The sequence below is a fragment of the Balearica regulorum genome, chromosome 4 (genome assembly GCF_011004875.1).
Source record: "Balearica regulorum gibbericeps isolate bBalReg1 chromosome 4, bBalReg1.pri, whole genome shotgun sequence".
NCBI lineage: Eukaryota > Metazoa > Chordata > Aves > Gruiformes > Gruidae > Balearica > Balearica regulorum.
This window is the reverse complement of record NC_046187.1, coordinates 18,136,245-18,163,822: the sequence shown is the minus strand read 5'-3', so window position 1 is coordinate 18,163,822 and position 27,578 is coordinate 18,136,245. Positions and strand designations below refer to the sequence as shown.

Sequence of the window (27,578 nt, the reverse complement as noted above, 5' to 3'; positions counted from 1 at the left end):
ACGAAGCACAAGGTGGGCCGTGGCAGTGCTGCTGCCCTCCCGTCTGGCTCCACAAGAGCCGTTTTTCCAACACGAGTTTTCAGTGTGGATGTGGCCTGTTTTTTGCTGCTTATCGTCCCTCACGCATCACCTCCCAAAGCGAAGCCCCAACTCCCTAGCCCTGCACTTCCAGACGGATGTGTTCGGTAAGGAGCACCCTCTGTTCCCCTTTACAGGAAGATACGCGCTGTAGGAACATCCACTTAAAGAAAATGCCTATAGTTCCCTTCAGCTTCATGCAGGGGCGGGGCGGCGTTGCCACCCCCGCCGCTGCCCTTGCCCGGCCCCAGGCGGGCGGGGCAGGGCGGGTCGGGGGCGGCCGCGGGGCTTTAGGGCGGCGGGTGGCAGCGCCCGCCTTCTCAGTGGCGGCGGCGTCGGTCGCGGCGTCGGGCGCTGCCCGCGATGGAGGACCTGGGGTTGGCGGTGGCGCGGGTGGGCGCGGTGTGGCTGGCGCTGGTGTTCGCCTTCATTGTGCTGCCCTCGGCGCTGGGCGTCTCGCTGGGCATCTCTGAGGCCTACATGCGGGTCCTGGTGAAGACGCTGGAGGTAGGCGGGGGCCGCCGTCCCCTCAGTCCGGCGACCTACCTCACACACCGGGTCGCGCCGTGGGGGGAGTGGGGGCGGCCCGCGGGGCTTGTGCCGCCGCCCCCGGGGACTCCGAAATGGCACCCTTGGTGAGGTGTCGCTCGGGATCGGCGTGGGGCGAGGGGCAACCTGGGGAAGGGGGGGGGGGGGGCTGGGCCTGTCTCCCCTTCCCCCCGGCCCGGACTGCTTCTCTCCGGCGGCGCCTCTCCGCCTAGTGGCGCCGGCGCATTTGTGCCTCGTCGTGAGGAGACCTGGCGGGCCCCGCCGGCCGGGCACGGCTCCCTCCGGCCGTAGGACACGTAACTACTTCGCTGCCGCTGCCTCTAGCCGTGCCCTGGGCGGTGGCGTCCCCCGGCGCAGGCAGGAAGGCCCCGCGGGCAGGTGTGAGGGGATGGGGACGGCCTTTCCCGCCCGTGAGGCCCTGCCCAGGTCTGGGGAGTCCAGAGAAGCGTCTGTCCCCTCGATCCGCCTTGGGGAGTGAGGGCTGAGGAGGAGAGGGGGTAGGTTACGCCCTGTCTGGCATCACCTGTGTCTGTTTGGAGTTCAAGCCCTTAGGCAGGAACCTAAATCCGTATGCATGTAGTGGTTGTGCAGACTCTGGTGTGTGCTCCTTGAACCTGCAGGAGCATGAAATAAACCTTGTCACCTAAGGCTGTACCATGTCCTGGGCGCGGTTGTCTCTGTGTGGTGTCAGCTGTTCCCCACCTGAGAGAAACAGTGCTGGGTCATGCTCTTGGAGGGTATGGCAGCATGCCCAGTGCCTGCAGCAGCAAGTGCTAAGCGTGCTGATGCTCAGAGACACAGACTCCCATCCAAGTCGAGTGTGTCCAGCACCTCTGTTGCTATCTTCCCACAGAGTCGCTGGCACAGTGAGTTTCTTGCAAAGGAACTGTGTTCTGGATGGGCATAGTTCATATGTGTGTGAAAAGGCTTCCTCTGAAGCTCATAGTGGTGAGGAAGAGTGTTTTAAAATGGCTGGTGGAAATGATCCGGTTTAAATCTTTATTGTGCTTTTGCCAAGGAGGAGGGGAACCCAAACCAACAAAACATAAGGAGGAAGAGTCAAATGATGCAAGGCACAGTCTGTGGCAATGCGATATACATCATTATGTGACTATGGAAAGTAGATTTTGTCTAATTTCATCTTTCTTTGAGGTTTTCAGTCAAACCTTGCTCATGTACTTCATTGCCTTCAAGATACTTGGTGTTCATCTAGAAAAAAAAACACACCAGCCACCTAATAAAAATTGCATCTGTTAAATGCATCTTAAGTTAAAATGTTTTAATACTTTTGGTGAGAATGAACCTACTTGAAGTACTTTCTGGGGCCCCGAATGGCGTGGGAATAACTGTTAAGGGTAGAAGACACAGTTGTTAACTGAAAAAAAAATTTTGGATAGCAGAAGCTGAGGAGGCAAAGGTCACACTGGCCTGAGGGAGCAATCCAGATGGCCTAGTAAGATAGTTGTGTTTAGATGAATTGCCTTCACCTGTGATTAACCACAATTTATGTTCTTTATTCTTAGATCATTAATCATTATTTTTTAGTGTCATCAAATGTTGCGACAAGAGGTGACCCAAAATATCTTGGGTAGAAGTATGAAGAAGCAGCTGATTGTATATATTGATGATGGTGACTTGTAAGAGCTCTTCTGATGCCTAAGGGTGGAAATAATGACTCATCTTTGGCATGAAATACTTTCTGGAATTACATGCCATTCATTATGTTAAAAATATATGATATTAATACATAATTATATTGTACATAAATATTGTATAGAAAAATATTGTATGTATATATATAAAAGAAAAGCCAGTGACAATTTGGGAAGTGTTCTGAGGAGAAGAGTCTGGTAAGTTGGACTTGCTGCAGGAGATTGAAGAAGCTCAATCCACCTAGGTAATCCACTTATCTCAGTTTGGCTTTGCTTTGCCTGTGAATTATTTATGCCCTCAGAATACCTCCATGGGGAGAATCCCTGAAAGAAAGTGTTTTGTTGTGAAGTGTCTCCTGTTCCTTGGCTCACAAGTCTGTCTTGGTTAGCAGCCTGACAGAGGCAGGCTGATAGTCTGCCAGCCGGTTCCAAGCAGTGCCTGCAGGAGCCCCTGAAGATACATCTTGCCACACCTGACTTTTCCCTGCCAAAAATCATGGTAACAATAGAAAGTGCTAAATACATAGCTGCTGGCCTTGTGCAGTTGCCCAGCGGTCTGAAACTTCTGGTCTGTTGAACTGAGTATGCAGGCTTTCTTCTGAGAAGCAGTATGTTTTGTGACTGTGTTGAGTCAGAGGATGCTGCAGTCTCGATGGCTGAGACCTTTTCCAGCACAGTGATTAACTTCATAGCTTCTTAAGCTTCCTCTTTGGTTTCCAGCCCTGGATCTCACAGGCAGTCTTCCCTGTCTCTTTCCAGGAGGGTGGGCTCTTGGGCTTGCAGAGCACTTAGGATGGTGCTGCTGCCTTCATTGCCTCTTTGATGAGCTAGATCGCAGGAACTGTCTGCAAAGTGGTGGCTGTTTGTGCACCCCAGGTGAATACCAAGTTGCTTTCCAGCTTTGCCTGTGTATAGCCCACATATTGGCATAGTGGGAGGACACAGTGACTGTGCAGTTTGTTTCCTACACAGCATATATTGTCGGGTAACAACATGTACTTTATTAAAGCTAATCTGTTGTGAGGGTCCAAGTCTGTCAACTTGGGCATCATAGTCCAGGGAGAGTCTACAGTTTGCTGTGGTATGTCTGCTGGTCCACTGTCATGTCAGATGGAACAAGGCATGTGAAAATGAGTCTGTGGCGTTCCGTTGTCATCTAGGCTGTGGTATGGAGCAAGTTGAGAATGATACTGGACTTATGCTTGAATTTTTTCCTGCCAATAAAAATAAATCTGTTCCTGCATGTTTCAGGAAGGCAGAAGCTTGTTCTCAGTGCTGCAAGCATGGTCCAGGAAAAGGGAGGGAAAAGCTCCTTTTAAGAACAAAGTGTTCTTGTACTTTGACTATTGGACGTTACTGACAAGGGAGATCTGTTGGTGCACAATAGCTTTTTCTCTATGTTGGGCTGCCTCAGCAAGGAACAAGTTCCTAAGCAAAATGCAGCATGTACAGACAGCAGTGTTGAGGATGTGCTTCTGTTGGGTTGCATTTGACCCTTAAGTACTGCACTAGGGATAACCAGCTTTATATGGAGTATGTAAGTATATTTTTTTCCCTATGTGATAAGGGGAAAAAGAGCAGAAAAGCATGACCAGCTATGCTAATACGAGAGGAATGCAGTATGGCAGACAGGCTACTTTCTATTAGAAAACCTGCTTCCCCCCATCACATAGTTATTCCTTAAAGTACATTAACTTGCTTCTGAATTGCCTCACCAAACTAAGCAAACTTTTAGGAAATTGCTCACTTCTGCCTCTGGCTTACCTTTCAGTGGTCATAAACGGATCTCTGGCACCATGTTAGCATGTTTTCTTAAAATGTTGAGTTACTGCTACAAAAGCATCTCCAGCAGCTGTTTGATCCTATGAGGAGCTAGTCTGGGCGAGTCACCTGCCATGCTGATGCTTGTGAAATCACTTGCCACAGAAATCTTTACTATTGCTGCAATGCTGGGGACTGCCTCTTGTGATCATCACAGCATGCTGCGTTTCTCTTTGATTTTAAACCTCATCAGATAGTGCCTCTTTACCTCTGGTCTCATTTTTCCTCTTAGTCTGTTGACTCTTTTATAAGCTCTACTATGAGTTGGGGCTGATAAGGCCCCTGCAAGCATGCCATTTGAGCTCTCTTGCCAAGCAGTGGAGAAATCTAGCCTTTCAGAAAGTAATTTGTCTTTCATTAAGACCCATAGAGCAGCCACTACCACAGACCAATCTGTTTCTCAGTTTGTAGAAAATCGGCAGGACAAGTTTAGACTGCGTGCCTGTATATTTGGCAGTAGTGATGAGCCTCCTAAGTGATGATCTCTGATAGATTGCAGCTCACCTTGGTAAGAACTAATTCCAATACACTTTTTTCTAGTCTGCTGGTTTTTTGGGAGTGTGCCTAGCTTCCTGAGACAGTAGGGCTAACTTGTCAGCAGCACTTGTACAGACTGCCCTGCTTGCTCTTTCTAATGGGAAAACATTTCTTGTATTTTTAAACTGTGTGGTGCGTGTTACTTGTGAAATATTAAGAAACAAGCTAGCCTGAGGGAAGTGAAGTTATTGGGTCACACTTTTCTTAAGAAATAGCCTGGCTGTAAACTAACATCACCTTATTGTGTACTTTTGGAGCTAATGGTTTGTTGATGGCTGCAAGTGCTTTGAATGCCCCTTGCCCTAGATCTCTCCAGGCTCTTTGGGTGGTTGGTTTTGCTGGTTGTGCTGTAATGCACAACAGATGCTTGAAGTCATTGGTGTTTTTCATGTCCTGTAACTGATCCATCTGGGTTTAATAACAGCCCCTTGTAACAGAAGCAATTTCTAATAGCTTATTATGCTGCCTTGCAGGGAATGTGCTTTTGCTGGACAAGAGTGTAACGTTATTTGGTATCTAGGAGGTAAAGTCAAAGGTACTTGTGTTGGAGGTAACCCTGGCAATGTGAATGAACCTAAACTTGAGAATAATATACTGGGGGGGGCAGGGAAGACCTTTTGGTGCCTGCAATCAAACTGTAGGTTCTGGCTGTGGAGGGTCAGTGGGATGGACTATTACGTCCTGTCCCGAATATGCCAGGCTGCAGCTTCTTCCCATGATCCACCATCGGAATTGCATGTGGTGCTGGGTATAAGGGTGGGGAAGGGAGAAGAAGAATGTGTAAGCTAATGAATAGGTGAATCATTGTGGGGTTTTGACTGCTTCCTCTAACTCACTGGCCTCTGAAGTAAGCTTTGCTGACTAATGTCATTGCGCAGTGTCAATGAAGGCCTCTATCTGTGTAATTGGTATCCTTCAAGGACTGCCAGGCAGAGGAGAAATGGAGAGCTCTGAAGTGAGAGAGTAACTCTGAAGGCTGCCAGCTCAGATGTTAACAAGAAACACGTCTTGGATATGTGCTTGATATGAATGATGCACCCTTGTTTACAGGGCTTGGACTGGCTTTCGGATAGTATTTTAGCAAATCTGCAGCATAATACTGAAGTAAATTCCTGGGCTGTATTGACCTAGACCCCAGTCCTATGAAGGCCATTATGTATGTTTTCCACAGATTTAATAATAAAGGCTCCTTGCACATAAGTAAGGTTGGTGGAGCTGGAGGTTAGCCTCTGTTAGGGTTGCATCACTAATTAACCCAGCATCTTTCTGGTCAACAACCCTGACCCAAAACTGCTCTCAATTTCACAGTATGCGATCACTGGTATTTCTGATACTGTTGATAAGCAAATGGTGTTCAAAAATAACAGCAGCATTCACTGCTTGCCTTAAATAACAGTTCGTGAAGCTGGTGAAAAGAAGCTGCTTGGCATTTCTGTTGCTGATGCCCTCGGTGTTTTTCTGTAAAGCTGGACTCTGGATACCTTCCACCAGGAAGGACTTGCTATATGACTCGTGTGCAGAAGAATTTGGAAAGCTTCTTGGAGGCAGTGACAAGGATGTCCCATCAGAATGAGGAAAAGATGGCATGGGAGACCACGGAGGATCTTTTGCCCTCCCTTGGAAATGGCTGTTCCTCTTGGTGGTTGTGTTTTCCTCTCCTCCTCATACAAACCAACCCAATAATTGGCATGGAGATTTTGCTGTGTTAAACAAGTAGCATTGTATGGGAGGTGCTGTGAAATCTTTCTGTTGTTATTGAGGTTTGGAGAGCCTCCAAGGAGCAGCACTCACCTAAACTAGTATATAAGCTTTTGCTCTGAACGTGACCTAGCAGTGCCTTTCAGCAGGGGAACACCAGTGATCTAACTCCGTATGACTGCACACTTCAGTCATTGTTAGTAGTTCTTTCCTCTTCTGAATAATTGTCAAGCATTGCTATTAAGCCGGGGTGATGTAAAGGTGATAAATGGGGTGAAAGGCAAAGCTCCATCTGTTAGGGAAACAGGCAAAGTCCCTGAAGTGTTCCTAGTAACTTAGCTTGTGATTGATATTAACAAAGTATCTGTAGGTGTGCTTTCATGAAACACGTCAAGCTTGGCTTCGGAGATAGTTGCCCATCTGGCAACTACCTTATCTGGAGATAAGATGCTTTTGTGATGTCTTTTGTAAATAATATGTGATTTTTGCCTCTGATGTCTAACTGGATCTTTGTCAAGTACTGTATAGGCCCTATATATGTGGGAATTGCTTAATGATGCATAAGTGAAATTGACCTTTTGGCCATTTTGTATAGGCCGTTGACTTGCTGTGTGTTTGGTTTTTTAAGGTGCTGATAAATTAGAAGCCTTTCCTGTGAGAACAAGGAGAGAAACCTTCTCAGGGAAAGGCTGATATGTTTTCCTTGCTTAATCAAGTATGGTATCTTCAGACCGTGCAGTGTGCAAGTAAAGCATCCGAGGTATTTTGTCCTGAGCAGTTGGAATACCAAAATTTCAAATTTAGACCTGTGGTGGTGTTTGTGTAGTTTCTGTGATCATGCTGCTTTCTAACTTTGTGTTAGTTCAATGGGTAGTCTCAGCTGCAGAACTACTTTTAATCTGTTCAGGAGCCTGGTGTTTTATACTCATTCCCCAAACCTGCTTCAGGAATCCCTGCTAAAGACTTAAGTCTGCACCAAGGTACTCGAGACTGCCTGCTCAGCACCAGCCCACAAACTGGGAGAAGCCACTTAAATTTGTGTCAGTGTTACTGATAAGTCATAAATCCAAAAGACCGACCAGTCTGCTTTTGCTCATCTCCTGATTACAACAGAGGGCTATGGCTTATCGGTTTTTTTCATGCTTTTTGATCTCTAATGTACAAACACATTATTTTCCCCTCTGTGGGATGGATCAGGTTACATTGTGATAGCTCTTTGTAGCTTAAAGCTGTGCTTTAGCATAGGAGCCAGCTGAAATGGTGATGGATGGTGCAAATCTCTAGCTAGCAGGAAAGAAGGGAAATTACTCACATCGCTGCATGTGAGTAATCTCTCTTGTTTAACAAACTGGATATAAACAAACTTTTCACTTGATCTAAGTTCAAATTTTGGCTTTGACGATAGTGCCTTTATTTCAGGTGCCTGAGAGTAAGTCAAAAGATTAGCTTAGTGAAGCAAAGTCTTGCTGCTTGGTTGCTAGAAAATGCATTGGTTTTGGAAATATGATGGTTTGAGGGCAAAGGAGTGCAGGGAAGGCTGGACATTCTTCAAGAAGGCAATCTTAAAGGCACAGGAGCAGGCTGTCCCCATGCGTCAAAAGACGGGCTGGTGTGGAAGACAACTGGCCTGGCTGATCAGAGAGCTTTGGCTGGAATTCAGGGAATAAAGGAGAGTTTATGGCCTTTGGAAGAAGGGACAGGCAACTCGGGAAGACTACAAAAGTGTTGTGAGGTTACACAGGAAAGCAATTAGGAGATCCAAAGCCCATAAAGAACTTAATCTGGCTACTGCCATAAAAGACAATAATGTTTCTATAAATACATTAACAACAAAAGGAGAGCTAAGGAGAATCTCCATCCTTTATTGGATGTGAGGGGAAGCACAGCGACAAAGGATGAGGAAAAGGCTGAGGTATGTAATTGTCGTCTTTGCCTCAGTCTTTAGGAGTAAGACCAGTTGTTCTCTAGGTACCCAGCCCCCTGAGCTGAAAGACAGGGCCGTGGTGCAGAGTGAAGGCCCCATAATCCAAGGAGAAATGGTTAGCGACCTGCTACACCACTTAGACACGCACAAGTGTATGGGGCTGGATGGGATCCACCCAAGGGTGCTGAGGGAGCTGGCAGAAGTGCTCACCAAGCCCCTTCCCATCATTTATCAGCAGCCCTGGCTAACCAGGGAGGTCCCAGTTGACCTGGAGGTTAGCCAGTGTGACACCCATCCACAAGAAGGGCCAGAAGGAGGATCCAGGGAACTCCTGGCCTGTCAGACTGACCTTGGTGCCAGGGAAGGTTATGGAGCAGATCATCTTGAGTGCCATCATGTGGCACATACAGGACAACCAGGTGATCAGGCCCAGCCAGCATGGGTTCATGAAAGGTAGGTCCTGCTTGACTAACCTGATCTCCTTCTATGACAAGGTGACCCGCTTAGTGGGCAAGGGAAAGGCTGTGGATGTTGTCTACCTGGACATTTAGTAAAGCCTTTGACACTGTTTCCCACAGCATTCTCCTGCAGAAGCTGGCTGCTCATGGCTTGGAGGGGCATACTCTTCACTGGGTAAAAAAACTGGCTGGATGGCCTAGCCCAAAGAGTTGTGGTGAGTGCAGTTACACCCAGTTGGTGGCTGGTCACAAGGTGTGCTCCCCAGGGCTCAGTATTGGGGCCAGTTCTGTTTAATATCTTTATCAATGATCTGGACGAGGGGATCAAGTGCACCCTCAGTCAGTTTGCAGACGACACCAAGTTGTGCAGGAGTGTCGATCTGCTTGAGGGTAGGAAGGCTCTACAGAGGGATCTGGACAGGCTGGATCCATGGGCTAAGGCCAACTGTATGAGGTTCAACCAGGCTCAGTGCCGGGTCCTGCACTTGGGTCACAATAACCCCAGGCAACACTACAGGCTTGGGGAAGAGTGGCTGGAAAGCTGCCTGGTGGAAAAGGACCTGGGGGTGCTGGTTGAGAACTGGCAGTGTGCCCAGGTGGCCCAGAAGGCCACCAGCATTCTGGCTTGTCTCAGAAACAGTGTGGCCAGCAGGACTAGGGAAGTGATTGTCCCCCTGTACTCAGCACTGGTGAGGCTGCACCTCAAGTACTGTGTTCAGTTTTGGGGGCCTCACTACAAGACAGACATTGAGGTGCTGGAGTGTGTCCAAAGGAGGGCAACGAAGCTAGTGAAGGGTCTAGAGAGCAAGTCCTGTGAGGAGTGGCTGAGGTAACTGGAGTAGTTTAGCCTGGAGAAAAGGAGGCTTAGGGGGACCCTATTCCTCTCTACAACTTCCTGAAAGGAGGGTGTAGCAAGATGGGTGTTGGTGTCTTTTCCAAAGCAACAGGACAAGAAGAAATGGCCTCAAGTTGCACCAGGGGAGGTTTATGTTGGATATGAAGAAAAATTTCTTCACTGAAAGGGTTGTCAATCGTTGGAACAGGCTGCCCAGGGAAGTGGTTGAGTCACCATCCCTGGAGGGATTTAAAAGACATGTAGATGTGGCGCTTGGGGACATGGTTTAGTGGTTGGTCTTGGGCAGCGTTAGCTTAATGGTTGGACTTGATGATCTTAAAGGTCCTTTCCAACCAAACCAATTCTATGATTCTGTAAGAAGAAAGCTGACATAGCGGAATTAAAACTGGTTTGCTGTAGCATCTGGTAGACGTGGGCCCTTATGGATGCCCAAAGGCTCCTGGCCAAGAGGGGAATGAGAGGGGAAGCTGATCTCATCCTTGCTGGTTTTATGAAGCCTGCTTAAATCTCCTGGGAGATCTGGCACCAACAGTAAAACTACCTCAGCTTGAATGACAAGACAGCTATCCCCTGGAATGCTCTGTGCAACCTTTGTACAAGATGCCACACTGGTGTCAAGCTCGTGACTGTGCTCCCATTTCCTGGGAAGGCATGGGTAGAGGGTGAAGGGAACTCTCCAATCTTTGCCCCTGTACCTCCATCTCCCAGGTGGGGTACTGCAGCTTTCTGAAGTTAGGTGAACCTGTGGACCAGAACTCAGACTATTTTGGAAACAGGAATGTGTGCTTCTGAATAGGGAGATAAATGCATCTAAGCAGTAGAAAGTTGCTTGAGTTACATGACCCTGCAGTTTCTATCTGCTTTGGGAATAGTCCACTGCCTCCTTTGCATAGCAAAGCGTCAAAATATACTTACAGTACAGTAGGATGTTGCAAGTTTTTGAGCGTTACAAAGGTATGTCTCAGTAGCTTGTGTCCTCATGGCTTGTGCTGAGGCTCAAACTTTTTGATGCTGTCTAGTGTGAACTCGTAACTGCAGGATTTCTGTAGCAAGAGCATTGTGAAGGAAGTGTTGCATGCTTGTTCCGAGCATCAAACAGAAACTGTTCTTACAGGTTTTGCAAAGCAAAAGGTGGTACTGCTAGATTTTTGATGACCTCTTTAAGAGGAAGATGAAAACTCATTTTCTCAGTTAGTGTATATGGCTGAGACCATTAGCCAAGTATGTTGTTATTCTTCTATGTAATAAGTGACATATCTGCTTACAGAGACTTTAATTTGTGGAATACAGTGGTTCAAGTCTGGTCAGAGAATGGTTGTGTCAATGTATTTGCTGGTCTGCCTGTACCCCCAAATCCATTTAGAAGAGATGTAGAAATGGAGGTATTGTGAATAGTTTCTTCATTGAACAATGTTTCATTTTGCTATTTCCCAGAACTTTTGTGGCCATAACGTTGCCGAGGATGATATGTAGCCAGAAAGTGGAGTTACTCCTACAGGTAAAATTAGTTCCTGGAACAGCTATTGCCTTAGCAGCAGCAGAACTGAGAAAAGCAGTGAATGTATTGGCAGGTAGGTTGTGATTCAGCAAGACTAGTAAGCAGTCCTGGCTGTTCCTGGGAAGTTATGTAGTGGAGATAATGCCGTGAGTCAGGATGCCGTAGTTTAGCATTGGTCTGGGTCCTTTCTGTGCAGACCAGTGAGGATCATACTGAGGACCAGTGAGGATCATTTGCTGTTAAAGCAAAGTATGCCAGGCAGGCTTTGGGGCGGCAAAGGAGTCATAATCATTAACCCAGTAAAAATGAAGCCTGATTGTAGGAGGTAGAAGGGCTATTTAAAAGCACTGTGTGGAACTGAGTCAGCTGAAGGTCAGGAAAGCCTTTTGGCTTGAGATAAAACTGGCTGTAGCCCCATCGGGGCTGGAAATGAGAGGAGGTCTTCTGACATGTGGCTCAGGGGTCTGCAGGGAGCAGAGCTGGTGGGAAGCTTTGACAGTCATTGGAGAGCAGAGCTTACTTTATCACCTATTTCAATCTCATTTTCCCAGCCCACCCACTAGAAAAGAGCAGGTTAACCCCTGTGAACTAGCAGCCCTTCCCAAGGGCAGAGGAAGGGACTGTGCAGCTACACATAGAGTTGGTGATTTGGCCTGTTTCTCTACTACTCAGAACTCTAAAATGCCAATAAATGAGCAGTTATACAGTCAAGGGAAATTACAGTTTTGTTCAGCTTGGAAAGGAGCAGTCCTCTTTGGACTGAGACTGAGCTTAAATGAGACTTCTTATGACTGCAAATGCTGTTTTAGTTTTTAGCCGAGTTAGCTGTGTTCAGGCCTCAGTTTGATTTAACCCAGTTAGGACTTTTTTTTGCTTCAGTATGGTGAAACTACTCTGCAAGAAGACAAGCTGAGTTGTGATGTGTCTGTTAGCTCCGAACAAGAGCTGTGTGCTCAGGGGCTGTTGTCTAGCTCAGCTCCCAGAACTTCCCGTGCAGCCATGACTTGGTGGCTGGTGTGCAAGTAGAAGGCTGACAGAGGCCTATCAGGCTCTTGGTGGCTGTGTATCTGAACTGGAACTGAAACATCTGTGAAGCACCAAGTTGGCTTTCTGAAGACTGACAAGCAGAGTTGGAAGTACTGACTAGCACTGAATGTTTGGGAGTTTTTTTTGATTATTAAATACAGTGTTTTTTCAAAGGAGCTGTGTATAGATTTGTGGACATGTCTGAGGAAGATGGGTGACGATTACCTGGTTAGGATATCCTTTAAAAATCAGAACCTGTCTTTGATTAACTGTTATTTTTTTAGGTGACTTTTATTAAGTGATATTTTATGAAATTTTTGTTTGTGAAATTCATGTTTTCTTTCTCTTCGACAGTGGGCCACTATACGGATAGAAAAAGGTGTCAAAAAGCCACAGCCACAGATGCTAAAGACTCCTGCTGCTAATGGTGAGAGCTCGGGGCAAAGTCAGAGTGACAAGACTAATGTTCTAAAGTAGAACTGAGTCCTTTTCAAATGGAGAAGTTGGATGTGTGTATGAGAGAAGTGCAGAAGAGGTGGGGTCGTTACAAGCTAACTGTTACATCTAATTGTTTTGCAATGCTACTGGCACAAGAACTGTTCCTGCAGAATGAAATGCTTCTTTTACTGCTTTGTACTGAATGGTTGAAAAATCAGGGGATGAGGAAATGAAGGGTATGAAATACCATTAAGTTTAACAAAACAAGGTAGAGCTTAAGATGGAGACTGTCCTCAATTGAGGGAAATTTTTGAGTTACAATGTGAACTTGATTTTTTGTCTTGAAATCTGTCTTTAGGTCACTGCTTACAGGGCTGTTGGTTGGCTGTCTCAGTCCTAACGGCATCAGAGTACACTTAATCTCTGAGGAGATCTGAATGTTTAGTGGACAGCACTTTTCTTTCCCAAGCTCAGTGCTTTTTCTGTTGTAGGACTGCTGGATGGAAGTGTGTGGTGGTACACTTGTTCCCTTTTTTCAGTCTGCTATTATTCACCTTATGCCCCCTGGAGTTACCTCAGTGTTTGCCAGACAAACGTCTTGCACTCGTTATCTGTAGAAAGACAGCTGAAGAGTTGCTTCATATTTCTTCCTTTAGCCTAATTTTGAAATGAGTGATTTTACTGTGTCTTAACCCATACTGTGTGTGTGTTATGTTAGGCTGTACTAGGTCAGAGTTGGCTGTAAGTGCAGGGAGAGCAGTCCGACTTTGCCCAGGAAATAGAAGGCTGAACAATGATTGCAGCCAGCGCTTGGTTTTTTCCTAGTTCCTGACTGCCTTGGTATTGCTATTGATTTGCTCATTTTTGACAGCAACGTCAGCATTTTCTGTGCACTCCCTCATGGCAGCACAGCTGGAAACACGACCAGCTTGCCAGTTAGTAGACAAATTGTTACCTGATTCTATGAATTAGCTCATGTGAACATGATACAGTAATGGGGACTGAACTGTTTGTCTGCGTTTCATCTCCAAAGGAGTATCCTTATCAATATTGTAAACACTGGTATTATACTGTCTGCAGGCCAGGCATGAAACAGGCTCTGATGGTAGCAGATCCAGCTGTCAGTTAGCACCTGTAGTAATAAACTGGAGGTACTGCGCAGCAGCTCTTAAAACAGGTTAAAATTTGTCTTATTTAATTGCTGACTTTAAAGTGGCTGAGAAAAAGTATGTCCCATATCACTCACCAGTGTCCTGAAAGTTGGGAGGTGTTGGGGGAAGGCAAGGTGAGTGATCCTTCCAAATAATGTCAGTGCTCTGCTATCTCTGTTTCACAGGTGGTCAGTGATGCAGCAAGATATCCTTTTTCTTCCTGTAAGGGTGATAGTGTCCCATCATGTCATGGATCAGTGAGAGGGCAAGAGATCCAACTGTGCTGCTTTAGCTGCACAGTAGGAGCTCTTGTCTTCCAAGACATCTGATTGTTCTGGTACATTGTTTTTTCTTCTCTAGAAAAGAAAGGTAAAGGGAGAGAGGACCTAGCTAGTAGATTATGCTCTATGAGCTATGTTTCCTTAAAACTACAAGTACCTATTCCCCCTGTATTTGTGACTGAGGGATGTATAGTGCTAACATTTGCTGTAGTTCAGAACCTGGGCTCATGAGTGCACTCCACTGTCTGGAGCATTAGTGGTAGTAAAAATGGCCTGAGGTAATTAATATGGATGATCGCATGCAGGCTTTGTTCAAGTGGTCTTATGGGGATACACAATTGCAATGGTGGTCTGAAGCACACTTTTTATTGTCCTTCTTATATTTGAAATTAAAATTAAAACCTTTCTACCCTGTAGGTAGCTCTTACTGCAGTAAGATGGAGTCTATTCCTTATTTGAGGAGGGAGCAGAGGAGATGTGGAGTCTGCAGCGCCAAGCTGTGCTCTGTATATTGCTCTTGGGAACTTTTTAAGCATAGGACTAACTGCATTGTAATTAGGAGTCTGTGTTCCTGTATGTGCGTGGAAGTACTTGAGAGCCAGGGCAGGCCTAACAGTGCAGTATATAAGCTGGCATCCCCTGAGGTGACAGAATATGAGCAGGTGGAGAGGCCTAATTGCATTACACAATATTTACTGAGGGAGGAGAAATTCCTGGTGATAATGAATTATGGAGTAGTTGATTAAAACAGGGTAAAGGTAAGTGTGTATGTGTACGCATATGCACATTAAGTGCTGTAGGGGGATGCGTAGCACCTCTTCTATCTTTCCTGACCATCCAGTCCTTACTAGGAGGTGGGTCAGGATAGGAGGGAGCATTGCAGATGCATGCGCCAGGGCAAGTTTTCCTGTTCCTAGGCAGAGCAAAAATGATCCTCCCCAAAGATCTTAAAATCCAGTGTCCCTCAATATGAAAGACAAGAGAGATGATGACTGAGGAGACACCACCTTTCTCTGTAGTAACATATCCAATGTATTTCACATCTGTGTGCAGAAATGGCAGACAGTGCCCCTGTGTTGGTGTGATAAGGAATGGTCCCAAGAAAAATGTTGGCTGGTATAGTTGCTGTGTGGGGAATTACCTGGTGCTGTTACCTCAACATCCCACTGTGTTAGAAGGCAGCATGTTTATGTGCTGTTTATGGTAGCTCTTGACTGAGCAGATACTTGGAGGCTAGATGTCTGTCTCATTGCAGCTGAATAACCAGCTCTCAGCTGTCAGTGTGGGTGTGTCAAAAGGCAGTCCTCTTCAAGTTGGTGGGTTTAAAAAACACAAAAATGCTGTTAAGTCAGAGTTTTAAAAGTGACATCCACTAAAAGAAAAGCTTATGCAAATAACGTGACTATAACTAGACAGTGTCAAATTTGAGCCTGCTATAATTAGCTGACTAGAGTATGGGGCTTGTGCTATGGCACTGAGTGAAGCAGTGAAGCTACAGCTTTTTTGGTTGAGAGTGATGTTTGCTGTACTCCTGCATAATGCTGCCTTTTAGCTGTCTTTGGCAAACTCAGCTCTGCCCATGGTCAAGGGATTAAAGGCCATTAAATGTTCCTTCTGATTACAAGAAGACTAAGTACATCACCTGAGCAGCATGTGTTTAATTCTTATCATAATACCTTATGGCGCTGCTGAGATCTTGGCTCAGAGTAGCTTGTCCCAAGGCTGCAAACCAGCTTGTGCATGGGGGTGTCATGTAACAATAACAGCGCAGGCTGGTGAGGCAAGACGTTACAGCTGTGCTATCTTGGCTGTGCCAGCAGTGTGTTAACCTTGAACCCTGGGCTGGTTTCAGCCAGGAAGTAGGAGCCAGGGAAACCAACTGCTTGACTGATGATGAACCGGGGGCTGGATAAGGAGGAAGAGTTCCCAGTTCTCCTGGGAACTGGAGAGAAGAGTGGTGCTTGTGTGATAGGTGCTGCAGAGTTCCCCTGGCCTGTTTCTTAGCTATGACCTGCCTCCCACCCCAGCAGCAGCATGGAGCAGACAGGTTGGGCTAGCTCGCCTACAGTCCTGGATGTTTCGCAGCTTAGAGGTTTAAGGGACTGAGAGAAAAATTGAACCACAAACTAGAGCTCTAGTTTGGATTTAAAATAGGACACAAGTGTAGTCCATCTGCTAAATGGTTGATGGGATGCATGTTTGTATAATTTAGATCCCAAAGGGCATGTGAGTGTTTGGGTGTGCCATATTAATGATTTATATTTATAAGCTAGTGATAGGACAATGCACTGAGATGGTCTGCTGGTGGAATTGCAAGTTTTGGCTGCCAAGTTCATAGCTGAAGGTGCTAATAGATTTTGTTGCAGTGTGCCATCTCCCTTGCATGTTGTTCTTTAGTGTTTACCTCAGTGATTTGTGGGACTTGTGTCTTGGAGCTTCTTTTGTTAACCCGTATGTGTGCTACAGTGCAATACAAAGATTTTCTGTGTCACTTGTAATTTAAATGTTGTGTGTAATTTGCACAGCAAATATATTCAGAGTTTTGCTGCTGGCAAGACTTGGGATGCAGATTTCTCCATTGTGGAATGTGTATTTATGGGAAAGTGTGTAGTAGCTTGAAGCAGTTGGGTGCTTCCTCCTTTCCCATTTTTTATCTTGACATGGAAGCAGAGAGATTATGCAATTTGTCAGAGGGTGTCTGACAGTGGCAACCTGAACTTGGACCTCTAATCCTAGTTGAGTGTCTCAGGGGATGGTTGTTCTGGTTAAATGTTATTCTAGATTTCTTCAGTCATCAATTTCTGGAGCCAGACTTGCTTACCAGAAAGCAGCTACTTGATCTTTATATTTAGCTTATGCTATTTGTCCTTGCCTTTGAAACCTCTAGTGAGAAATTGGTACTTACCAGACCATAAGTATAAAAAACAAAAAGTGGGGAGGAGAGCAAATACTTGCTATTTGTACTGCAATTCTGAACTCTTCAGGTTTCTCTTCTATTGCCAGGCATTATGTAGGCAGAGTTAAACTGAAGCATGACTGTTAGTGCCGAACTAAATTTTATCAAGGCACCTCTAGACACAACTTTCAGTGTTTTAGAAGGTTTTTCTTTGTTGAGTTAAACTAAAATAAAAAATAGTGTGGTCCTGTCTGCTTATAGAAGAGTTGTGCTATGAGGGGAGGGAGGTGCATTTGGCTCAAAGCTGGTCCATACACAGGTGTCAGGTAGCTGTTGTGGTAGCTGTGGCAGGTAGCAGTAGAACATGTCTCAGCTGAATGTGGCTGTGGGATGCCAGAATGTCTGACAAGAGATAGGAACAGGGAAGCCCTTAAATACAAAGAGCACCAGGAGAAGGGAATGGAAAGGCCAACGTCTCACTTGGTTTCTTCTGGAAGCATAAAATGGTCTTGGGTAAAGTTACTGAGATGAAGACTTCTCAGATGATAGGGAAGGGTTTGCTTTCTTGCTTCATCTTCAATAGGCAAAAGAACTTGATACATTTGCTGCTCAAGATGTTTGTGTGAGGAAGGAGAGCTAGAAGTGCACCCTCAGCAAGTTTGCTGATGACATCAAGCTGTGTGGTGTGGTTGCTACTCTAGAGGGAAGGGATGCCATCCAGAGGGACCTTGACAGGCTGGAGAGGTGGGCCCGTGTGAACCACATGTAGTTCAGCAAGTCCAAGTGCAAGGTCCTGCACAGGGGTCAGGGCAATCCCAAGCACAACTACAGGCTGGGCAGAGAATGGCTTGAGAGCAGCCCCGAGGAGAAGGACTTGGGGGTGTTGGTGGATGAAAAGCTCAACATGAGCTGGCAATGCTTGCTTGCAGCCCAGAAAAGCCAACTGTGTCCTGGGATGCATCAAAAGAAATGTAACCAGCAGGTCAGAGCAGGTGATTCCGTCCCTCTACTCCATTCTTGACATCTCACCTGGAGTACTGTGTTCGGTTCTGGGGCCCCCAACATAAGAAGGACATGGAGCTGTTGGGAGTACAGAGGAGGGCCACAAAGCTGATCAGAGGGCTGGAGCACCTCTCCTGTGAGGACAGGCTGAGAGAGTTGGGGTTGTTCAGCCTGGAGAAGAGAAGGCTCCAGGGAGACCTTCTAGCAGCCTTCCAGTGCCTGAAGGGGCCTACAAGAAAGCTGGAGAGGGACTGTGTTTACAAGGGTGTGTAGTGATAGGACAAGGGGTAGTGGATTTAAACTGAAGATTTATATTAGATACAAGGAAGAAATTGTTTACTGTGAGGGTGGTGAGGCACTGGAACAAGTTGCCCAGAGAAGTTGTGGATGCCCCCCTCCCTGTTCAGGGCCAGGTTGGATGGGGCTTTGGGCAACCTGGTCTAGTGGAGGATGTCCCTACCCATGGCAGGGGGGGTGGAATTAGATGATCTTTAAGGTTCATTCCAACCCAAACCATTCTGTGATTCTAAGTGGCCTATTGAAGAGTACACTGTGTTCAACTACCCATCTGATCTTGCTATCATAGAAGGGGATCTGACAGTAAATTTGTCTCATCGAGTAATGCAGAGCAGTGAGTGACTTGGAGGATTACTGTTAGTGTATAGAATTATTTCCTCATATGGTTACCATTTCCTTCCGAAGGTATCATTGAAAGAGATGAAACGCCTATGGAGAAAGAAATCGCGCGTCTGCATCGAGTGGACTTTGAATTCTCTGACATATTCTACTTCTGCAGAAAAGGGTTTGAGACCATTGTGGAAGATGAAGTCACCCAAAGGTTTTCCTCTGAAGAGCTGGTCTCCTGGAATCTCCTCACAAGGACTAACGTTAACTTCCACTACATCAGCCTGAGGCTGACTGTTGTGTGGGTCATTGGGGTTATAGTGCGTTACTGTTTGCTGCTGCCCCTACGGTAAGCTCATGGGTCCTGAGGGATTTTCTCAGTCTGGGAACATGTAAATGTGTGTTTTCTTGGGAAACTTCATCTCAGCTTTTTTAACCCCAAAGCAGCATTAGTAGATACAGAAGTTGAACAGCTTAAACTCTTTTGAATGGTTAAGAAGCCATTCAGAACATTTTTTTTTTTCTTGCCATTTACTGTGGATAATAGGTTAGGGCTAGTGGTCATCTTTTCTGTGAATGCTTCCCATAAGTCATTTATATCAGCAACATAAGTGTAAGCTGGGCAAGCTCTTAACTCCCTGACACTATATGCATTGGGGTGTCTGAATCTGCTGCCTTTGCTAGGCCATGACTTTGAGCAATGTGTCAGGGAACTGTTGATTTAAAGAACTGGGTATGTCAAGTATCTGAGGAATAACTGAATTTCTGCAACCTCTTTCCATTTTAAAGGGGAAAATTATATTAAAATGAGCTTTACCACTTGTTTTGATTTAATGTCTATTTTGTCTGTAGCTTTACCCTTGCTGCCATTGGGATCACCTCAATGATTGTGGGGACAACAATAGTAGGACAGCTGCCAAACAGCAGGTAGGTACTGTGTGTGGTGTGAGAGGGACAAACTTGCCAAGTTGCATTGTGCAAACAGCCCAGGATTAGAACTGGACAGATTTTACAAGTGATAGACTACTGGCAGTCCACCCATAAACTTGTGGCCTTGCTTTTAGTGGCATTTGGAACTTGGGCTGAGGCTGGCTTCTTGCCAGGCTTGGCACTGAGGTTGGTTTCTGGGCTCCTCTTGCTGTCATGAGAGACTAAAAGGGAGTGTTGTAGGGCAGATAATGGTGCTGGGATAAAAAGTACTCACTGAGGAGATGACAGTCTTGTCTACGTAAGTGAGACCAAAGGTATTGCCTAAGCTGCTGTAGCAAGTGAGTGAGAGAGCTGGGAGTATCCCTCTGTGCTCCAGAGTACCAGGAAAATTTCAGCCCTGAGTTGTGTTGAGAAGGCTGGAGAATATTGTGTATGTTTAGCTGCTTTTCAGGATGCTCCAGATGCCTGTGATTTCTTTCAGTGTGAAAAACTATCTGAGTGAAGTGGTCCACCTCACGTGCTCCCGCATCCTTGTCAGAGCTCTGTCCGGTACTATCCATTACCATAACAAGTGAGTGAGCTGATGTTATGATAGCAAAAGTGTGTGTGTATATTTCTACATGTTTGAGTATCCCATTTGAAATGGGACAGCTCTTTTCCTGACTTGCAGGTTAATGTCCCACTAGATACTGACTCACCTGACAGCTTTATGCAATGGTTGTGAGTGTGATGTGCTTAGTGCACTAGTCTAACAAAAAAATTATGTAATTGCAGGGAAAACAAGCCTCAGAAAGGAGGAATTTGTGTTGCCAACCATACATCACCGATAGATGCGATCATTTTGACAAATGATGGATGCTATGCAATGGTATGAGATCAATGATGACCACAGCAGAGGGAGAGAGACCAGGAAAGGGAAAGATTGTGGGATATTGGTTGTAGAGTTCAAACTTAACTTTCACAGTAGAGATGTTAACTTGAGCACTAATCAGCAGGGAAAAGTATAAATTGTGTTGGATTTGGCCTACAAGTTACATGCTGGTGAAGTTGTTCTGGCAGTGTCAATGCTAGGCTCTTCGTCTGATGAAATGCTTGAGATATGCTTCCATGTGTGCATTTAGATCCTTTCAAGTGAATGCATTTTAATGGTTTTTGTGGGCACTGCCCAATCCTGGTTTGCAGTCTCCAGTGTCTGGGTTTTTTTAAGGAGGATGCAGAAGAGGAAGTTCTGCTTCTCAGGCGTCTCATATGCTGATGTGCTTTGGGTTTGCAGGTTGGCCAGGTTCACGGTGGGCTAATGGGAGTTATTCAGAGAGCCACAGTCAAGGCCTGCCCTCACGTCTGGTTTGAACGCTCAGAAATGAAAGACCGCCATCTAGTGACAAAAAGGTGAGATGTAGGTTGGAGCAGCGGATTGCTGTGTGGTGCCTGAGAGAGGCCATGCCCAGGTATGTAATCCCCGAGGAGTCTTTACCAGTCAAAGACCCAGATGAGGAATTAAAGCTCTGGAAAGACGGAAGCCCAAGAAACTGAGGTTGCAAAGGGAAACAGGGAACTTGGAACCCTGGGATCTCGAGAGGGCAAAAGGCTGACTTGCAAAAGCATCTTCTTTTAGCAGGAGCCATATCTAGCTGTCTTATAACCAGCAGTCATCATTTGGAATAAATGCTAATCACAGAGATACAAGGTATCTGTAATTCCACATTACTATAGGCTAGAATGATGCGGAGTATTGCAAATTGGTAGAGGTAGGTAGGAGTGGAAGCAATCAGTGGCTCAACAGCAGTCCTTGGAGTGAGTTATAAGGGTGGTATGCAGCAAACCAGATCATTCAGAATGACCTGAATATGCTTGCTTGTGTGGGCTTTGGTACAGTAGACCAGTCAAAATGTCAGGTTCCCAGGTCACTGAGGAAGGCTTGGAAAGCTTATATAGGGTGAAAAATGGTTCAAACCAAAGATTCTGGTAAGGTCTGCATTGCAGCAGACTGTCACAAAACATTTCATTTGGGTAGCCGTCAGCATAATTAATATCTGATGAATTCAGATACACATTTTGAAAGGATGTGAAGATACTTCACATTCTGGGACTTTTTGTTGAACAGAGATATTGATTGGAAAAAAATGAGCTTTCTGTGACAAACTCTCAACTTCATTTGAAATTGAGCCACTAAAAATAACAAGCTTTGCTTGTTTGGCTAAGGGGCAAAAATGTGTCTAGTTATAAAAATGAGCTGCTTAAAAGGCAGTTTTCTGCAGAATGTCACCAAAAGCATACCTGTGAACACTGTAGTACAGTGATAGAAATTCTTCCTAATTTCTAAAGAACTTTTAGGTTAATTTTGACAGATTAACTACTTCACCACCTCATTGGTCTCTGCACAGCAGGACAGCTTTGCCAAGTCATCCAAGTGTTATTCAAGTAGTGTGAGCTGTAGGCATTTAGGAGTCATCTTTTTAAGAAATCTTCTGTTAAATAAGCAGAGTCTGGATGAACCATTGCACAAACTTTTTTCTCATGTAGGCAATTTTGTGCAGGTTGAGTTGAATGAGTTAATTGGACTGACTTAATGGCGTATACTTGTTGGTTTCCCTAATAATCATTAATAAAATAATATGGAGGAAAGAAAACAGGATGTTGCCTCAGTGTAATGCACCAGAGGCCTAGGGGATGGATTGCACAAAGCTTCAGGTTTGTCAGAAACAGAAGAGCGAGTACAAATTAGTGTGCAGTAAAAGGCTTTGGTTTCAAATAAATGTGTTATACGTAAAGATATTTTTAATGCACCCGACTGGGGAAAGAGCAGAAAGGAGCTGTTTTTAATCTTTCCTTCTGCTTCCACAGACTCAGGGAACATGTGGCAGATAAAAGCAAGCTCCCGATCTTAATTTTTCCAGAAGGTAAGAAGCTCCTTATCACCATTCAGTGTAGAAGTCACCCCTGTTCTCTTTTCATGGCTTCTGGTGCTCAAATGTATCTTCACCTCTGACTTAGATTTTATTAGGGCATTCGTATTTTTCATGTTTAATATGAGATTTCACAAAGACAACAGAATACTGTCCCTGGCTGTTGGTTCTCCTGGCAGAAGCCGTAGGCAGAAGAATGGGAAGATTGTTTCTTTTGCCTGTGAATATCAATTCACTGTCCTACAGATCTAACCTCAGCCTTGTGCGTTTTGTCTCGCATATGTTCTGGCTTCATACAGGGAGTCAGTCACAAGACAAAGAATGAAAGCAAGCATGGGAGAGATGCTTAAGTTACTCATACAGGGCCTGCATTTGCTCCTCAGTGAGTGTTAGACCTGTATGTTGATGTAGTGTTGCTACTGAAATGTGGTAGGCTGTGTGAAATAATGACTTTAGTTTCTCTTCTGGACAGGCACCTGCATAAACAATACATCTGTGATGATGTTCAAGAAGGGGAGCTTTGAAATAGGAGGGACAATCTATCCTGTTGCAATCAAAGTAAGTGGAAATAGCTGGCTGCTGAATTTCAAAGTTTGGGATCTGTTTTTGTCAGGGTGGTAGGAAGCTGTCTTGCTACAGCTGCTAATGAAAGCACAGTAGCTCTGGCTGTGGATGACTCCTACAGTACAAGTGACTGAAATGAAAGTGAAGTCTTTCAGCCTATGGAGCCTGGCTGGTAGGGCCTGGTGGGGTCAGCTTCTTCCTCCAGAAAGATGGAAGGAAAGGAGATCCAGCTAGTCCTTCCCAGTGCTGAAGGGAAGAGAAGCGTGCAGCTCTCAGCAGACTTAACTCTTTTGACTGTTCGGGCAAATGAGTGACGTCTGCTGCTAGTTCTGTCTTGTAATCACAAGCAGACCTAGTAAGCACAGGCTAATTTTTCTAAAGCTTCATTCTATGCAAACATATCAGTTGTGAATTTTCTCTTACTCTGGCGTGTGGCTGAAAGCATCTGCTTTAGATCTGAGACAGGCTGTGATGGTCTGTGGGGAAATGGTTTTATTTTTTTTTTTTTTGTGATCCCTTACAGTATGATCCTCAGTTTGGAGACGCATTCTGGAACAGCAGCAAATATAACATCGTGAGCTATCTGCTGCGAATAATGACCAGCTGGGCCATTGTTTGCAATGTGTGGTATATGCCACCGATGGTTAGAAAGGTAATCTAGCATGTGGTTGACTGATCACTATTTAAGAACCTGACTGTCTGCAAGTGCATCTTTTTACTCTTTCCCCAAAACCCCGTGTCTCCAAATCAGAGTTTTATACTAGATTTCTGTTAGTGTTGACTTTGATGTATGATTGGACTTAGCTTTTCCTGATGCAGCTTGATACCATCAGCAGAACATCAAATATGCAAAAGACAGCAGTAAATATAGTGCTATTCACAGTAGCAATGCTGCTAACGTTCCATCCTGTTGGAGCAAAATTCCCCCAATTTCAACAGTTCAGGGGAAAAATAAGATAAATTATTGTCCCATTGGAACATCAGATTGTGTTGGCATGATAAGGGATGGATTGTTTGGCAGCGAGGTAATTTGAGGTGACAGATAAGAAGTGCTTATAGAAATCTGTTTCAATTCACTTCTCTCTGCTTTGACTATGGTGAATTTATGACTCTTGAAGGAAGGTGAAGATGCTGTTCAGTTTGCGAACAGAGTGAAGTCAGCCATTGCTCGCCAAGGAGGACTGACTGAACTTCCCTGGTGAGTGATGCCATCCTTGTTAGACTTCATGGACTATCTGTTAGTTTGATTGAGAACTGCTTCCTCCCTTAGCTTTGTGACAGATAATGTTCAACATAACTTTATTCCACTCAGGAGAAAAACAAGGGAGTAACTTCACATGCATGTATGTGAAAGTAAAAATAAAAAAGATGCATAAAGTCTTTGGAGTGTATACCTCTCATGCAATGAGTTTCGCCTGAAGGCTTGATGCTTTTGAAGGGGGCCCCTTCATGGTTGTTTCTCATGTTAAGACTCATGCTGAGATTAAGGAGCAGAAGTGAAGCTACTTGGCAAAACTGACAAACTAAAAAAAGTAGAACATGGGGCTTGAGGCTTTCTGCTCTTACTTTCTCATGTCCTACCTCACTAAGTAGCAGCCTAATGCCTAGACTTCATAGGACTGTATGAAACAAATTTGAGGGCAAGATTCAGAAGAAGAGAATGGGCAAATGGATTCAACTGAGGCCCAGCTGGCCCTTTGAATGATGTAAGGCAAGAGACAATTATGGTGTTACACAAGATTGACTTGCCTCTACAGTCTGGGCAAATAGCATCCCAGATTGGCAGATATCTATGGTAGATGCAACCCATTACTGACATGAGTAGGTTGTTTTAATGGGCTAGACTAAGTTTGGACTGCATAAGCATTATGGCTTATGTAAATGTGTTAATAAACATGCTTAAACTTGGATGTTCTAGAAGTTCTGAAGAAAAGCCATCTTAATCTTTTAGGTTAAGACTCCAGAGTTGACTAAGATTGTTATCAAACTATGTATTATATTAACTATAGTGGTAACAACCGTGATGGGTTACTTTTCTCTCTTGCTGTGTTCCAGGGATGGAGGTCTGAAACGTGCAAAAGTCAAAGATACTTTCAAAGAAGAACAGCAGAAAAACTACAGCAAGATGCTAGTGAGAAATGGATCAATAGGAAGTCAGCCTGCAGGAACAGAGTCAGACTGAATGGTGGTTCTTGAAAACTAATTTTGCACAACCAGCCTTAGCAGGAATAATGTTTTTTTTTTTTAATTTTAAAAAAAGAAACAAAAAAACCCCCTACACCATAAACTGGAGCAACAAAATCCCTCATCATGTGTATGCATATTCTCTGTATGGCTGGTGCAGAGCCTGCTAAAAGCAGTGTCTCTATCTCTCTGCCTCCCTTTTTACTCTTCTCACTCCCCTGTCCCTCCCCATCTTCATGTGATGATGCACTGCAGCTCCTGGTATTCTGGAGCTGAATGTGTGGAGAGTTAAGAGACAAAAGGAAAAGAGCACCACAGTTTTTTGGAGTTTGTAAGGATGAAGTGAAGTACACCGAACAGATGCTGTCAGGACACTGGTTGTGAAGATACCTCTTGTTCATGGTACTTTGAAGCTTTAAACATAACAATCTTGTCTTTTTTTCCTGTTGCTCACAGACTTTTAGTTGTAGTTGACTTAAATAACTTGTTTTAGGATGTTGTCAGAACTGTAAGATTGACTCTCTTGCTTAGCTTGCACCTGGATGTGCAAGGGGGGGAAGGGTCTTTAGCCCTGAAAGGATGGGAAGGGAGCTGCCTTGCCAAAAGCACAGTTCACAGACCATGAGGGATTTGGTGGCCTTATAACCTGGTATTACCTTTATTGAGAACTGCTACCTGAGGGAAGATAAGGAGCAAATCCTCAATCTCCCTGTCCACTGCTACTGTCAAAATTGCTTTCCTGAGATCTGGAGCTGTAAAGGTAAGATACAATAAGCAACTGGATAACATAGGCTGTGACAGATGAATTTCTATGAAGTGGGTTTTCAAGACTACCCTTCTGCAAAAATTTCTGCTAATGGCTTAAAGATCTCAAGAGCCACTCCAGAAACACATTTTGTGTTGATCTGGGCTAGCAATAGATATCACAACTGTACACATAGGATCCATAAGTCACCTATGATACAAGATGTGGCATGTTCAAATCTGCAACATATTGCTGTCTGAATGTAAAGAGAAATAAATTCTATATTTCTAATGGGTCTTGTGTGGCATTTGTACTCTTCTCTAAATGTGTGTAAAGAAGTTATATTTGCTGAAAACTTAGTTAGGGTCATGGAAACTTCAAACTTTGACATAAAGGACCAATTGTAGTTGAGCTCTTACCTGATTTCTAACCTGACTTTCTTCCTTTTTTTTTTTTTCCCCCTCAGACTCTAAGGAACATATATGGCTTAGTGTTTATCCTTTCTAGAGTAGGAGTGACTCATCATGCAGACTGAACTGGAAATGACAACATGAAGTCACATCAGGGAGAATCAACTAATGAATCTATAATTAACTGGAAAACAACTGTGAGCTTCTAGATTTGTAACAGAGTTCATTTGTAAGTAGTCTATTCCTGTAGCAAAGAGATTTTCAACTTAATGCTGGAAAAAAATTACTGTTCCACAGCTGATACTCAAGTTTAAAAATCTGTTAGAACATAGTCTCTCAAAAACGGTTCCAGATCTGTTTTCCATTATCCCTCAGCCTGTGGACTTAAACAAGGACAAATATAATTATTCATTGAATATTATATAGGCATGCTGCATATCATCCTTTATCTTGGAAATGTGGTTGTGAAGCATGTTAGAGGTATGTGACCTTGGAAGAAAATGTTGGGAAGAGGCTCTTGGAGAAATGCTTTCAGGTTTAGCATGGCAGGCCTTTAAGAACAAAATTGTTTATTGAAAGGGTTAGAATGATAAGATGAGATGCAGCAAAGGTTTTTTTGCTTAATGTGAACCTAGTTCAACTTTGAACTGAGTTCTGTTATTACTGTTAAGGTGAACTAGTGATGCAAGCTTTGGGCTAATGAATGTTTGTCATAATTTATAGATATTAGCTGTAAGCCTGAGCTTTCCTGGATTGCACTCATGGTAGGAAGCTTTGTAGGGACAACTTAACCTTTTAAAAAACACCTGCATGCGTGCACATGCATGCACACAAAATACAACTTAGGTAACACATTTAAAAATTATATATAAATATTGATGTGTAATACATAGAATATTTCTTCTAAGGTACAGATTGTGATGTATTTCTCTGTAGATGGAATAAAAATTGTTTTGGTGAAGGCTTAAATATATGACTTCTAAGAGAATTGTCACAGTCAGTTTATGGGCTGATGTCCCTCTGGTTTCCTTGTGCTTTTGGAGTTGATGATCAGTAGTTAAACTGCAGTGTTTTTTTCTTAACTGTGTTCACTGGGATGCCCTGTTAGGTGCACATGTTTACAGCAACAGGATGGTGAGCTTTGGGAAAAGTGCCAAAGACCTGCAGTTTGCTTCTTTCTTAGGGCAAAACTGGCTTATGAATGGCACTAAGGACTGCATGAGTATATCTGTATGGCCATGAGAAGAGGCATCACTCAGTTCTTAATTGCTGCGTAAGTGGAGAAGATGTAGGTGAATGAATAAGCTGATGAGGTTTCTTGAACCTTGTATGAGTTGCTTGCACATCTTT

The 27,578-nt window shown here is 44.5% G+C and overlaps 1 protein-coding gene across 1 annotated transcript; it reads left to right on the top strand.

The window, feature by feature from the left end:
• The first annotated feature begins 350 nt into the window (after nt 1–350).
• Nucleotides 351–26,111, top strand: LOC104641749 (glycerol-3-phosphate acyltransferase 3). Its single transcript, XM_075751291.1, has 12 exons — nt 351–585; nt 12,452–12,524; nt 18,568–18,838; nt 19,342–19,416; nt 19,901–19,990; nt 20,194–20,287; nt 20,693–20,808; nt 22,264–22,319; nt 22,798–22,883; nt 23,413–23,541; nt 24,008–24,087; nt 24,945–26,111. Exons 1-12 carry the CDS (start codon nt 442–444, stop codon nt 25,069–25,071), a joined length of 1,341 nt encoding a protein of 446 aa, XP_075607406.1. The 5' UTR covers nt 351–441; the 3' UTR covers nt 25,072–26,111.
• Nucleotides 26,112–27,578: the final 1,467 nt, after the last annotated feature.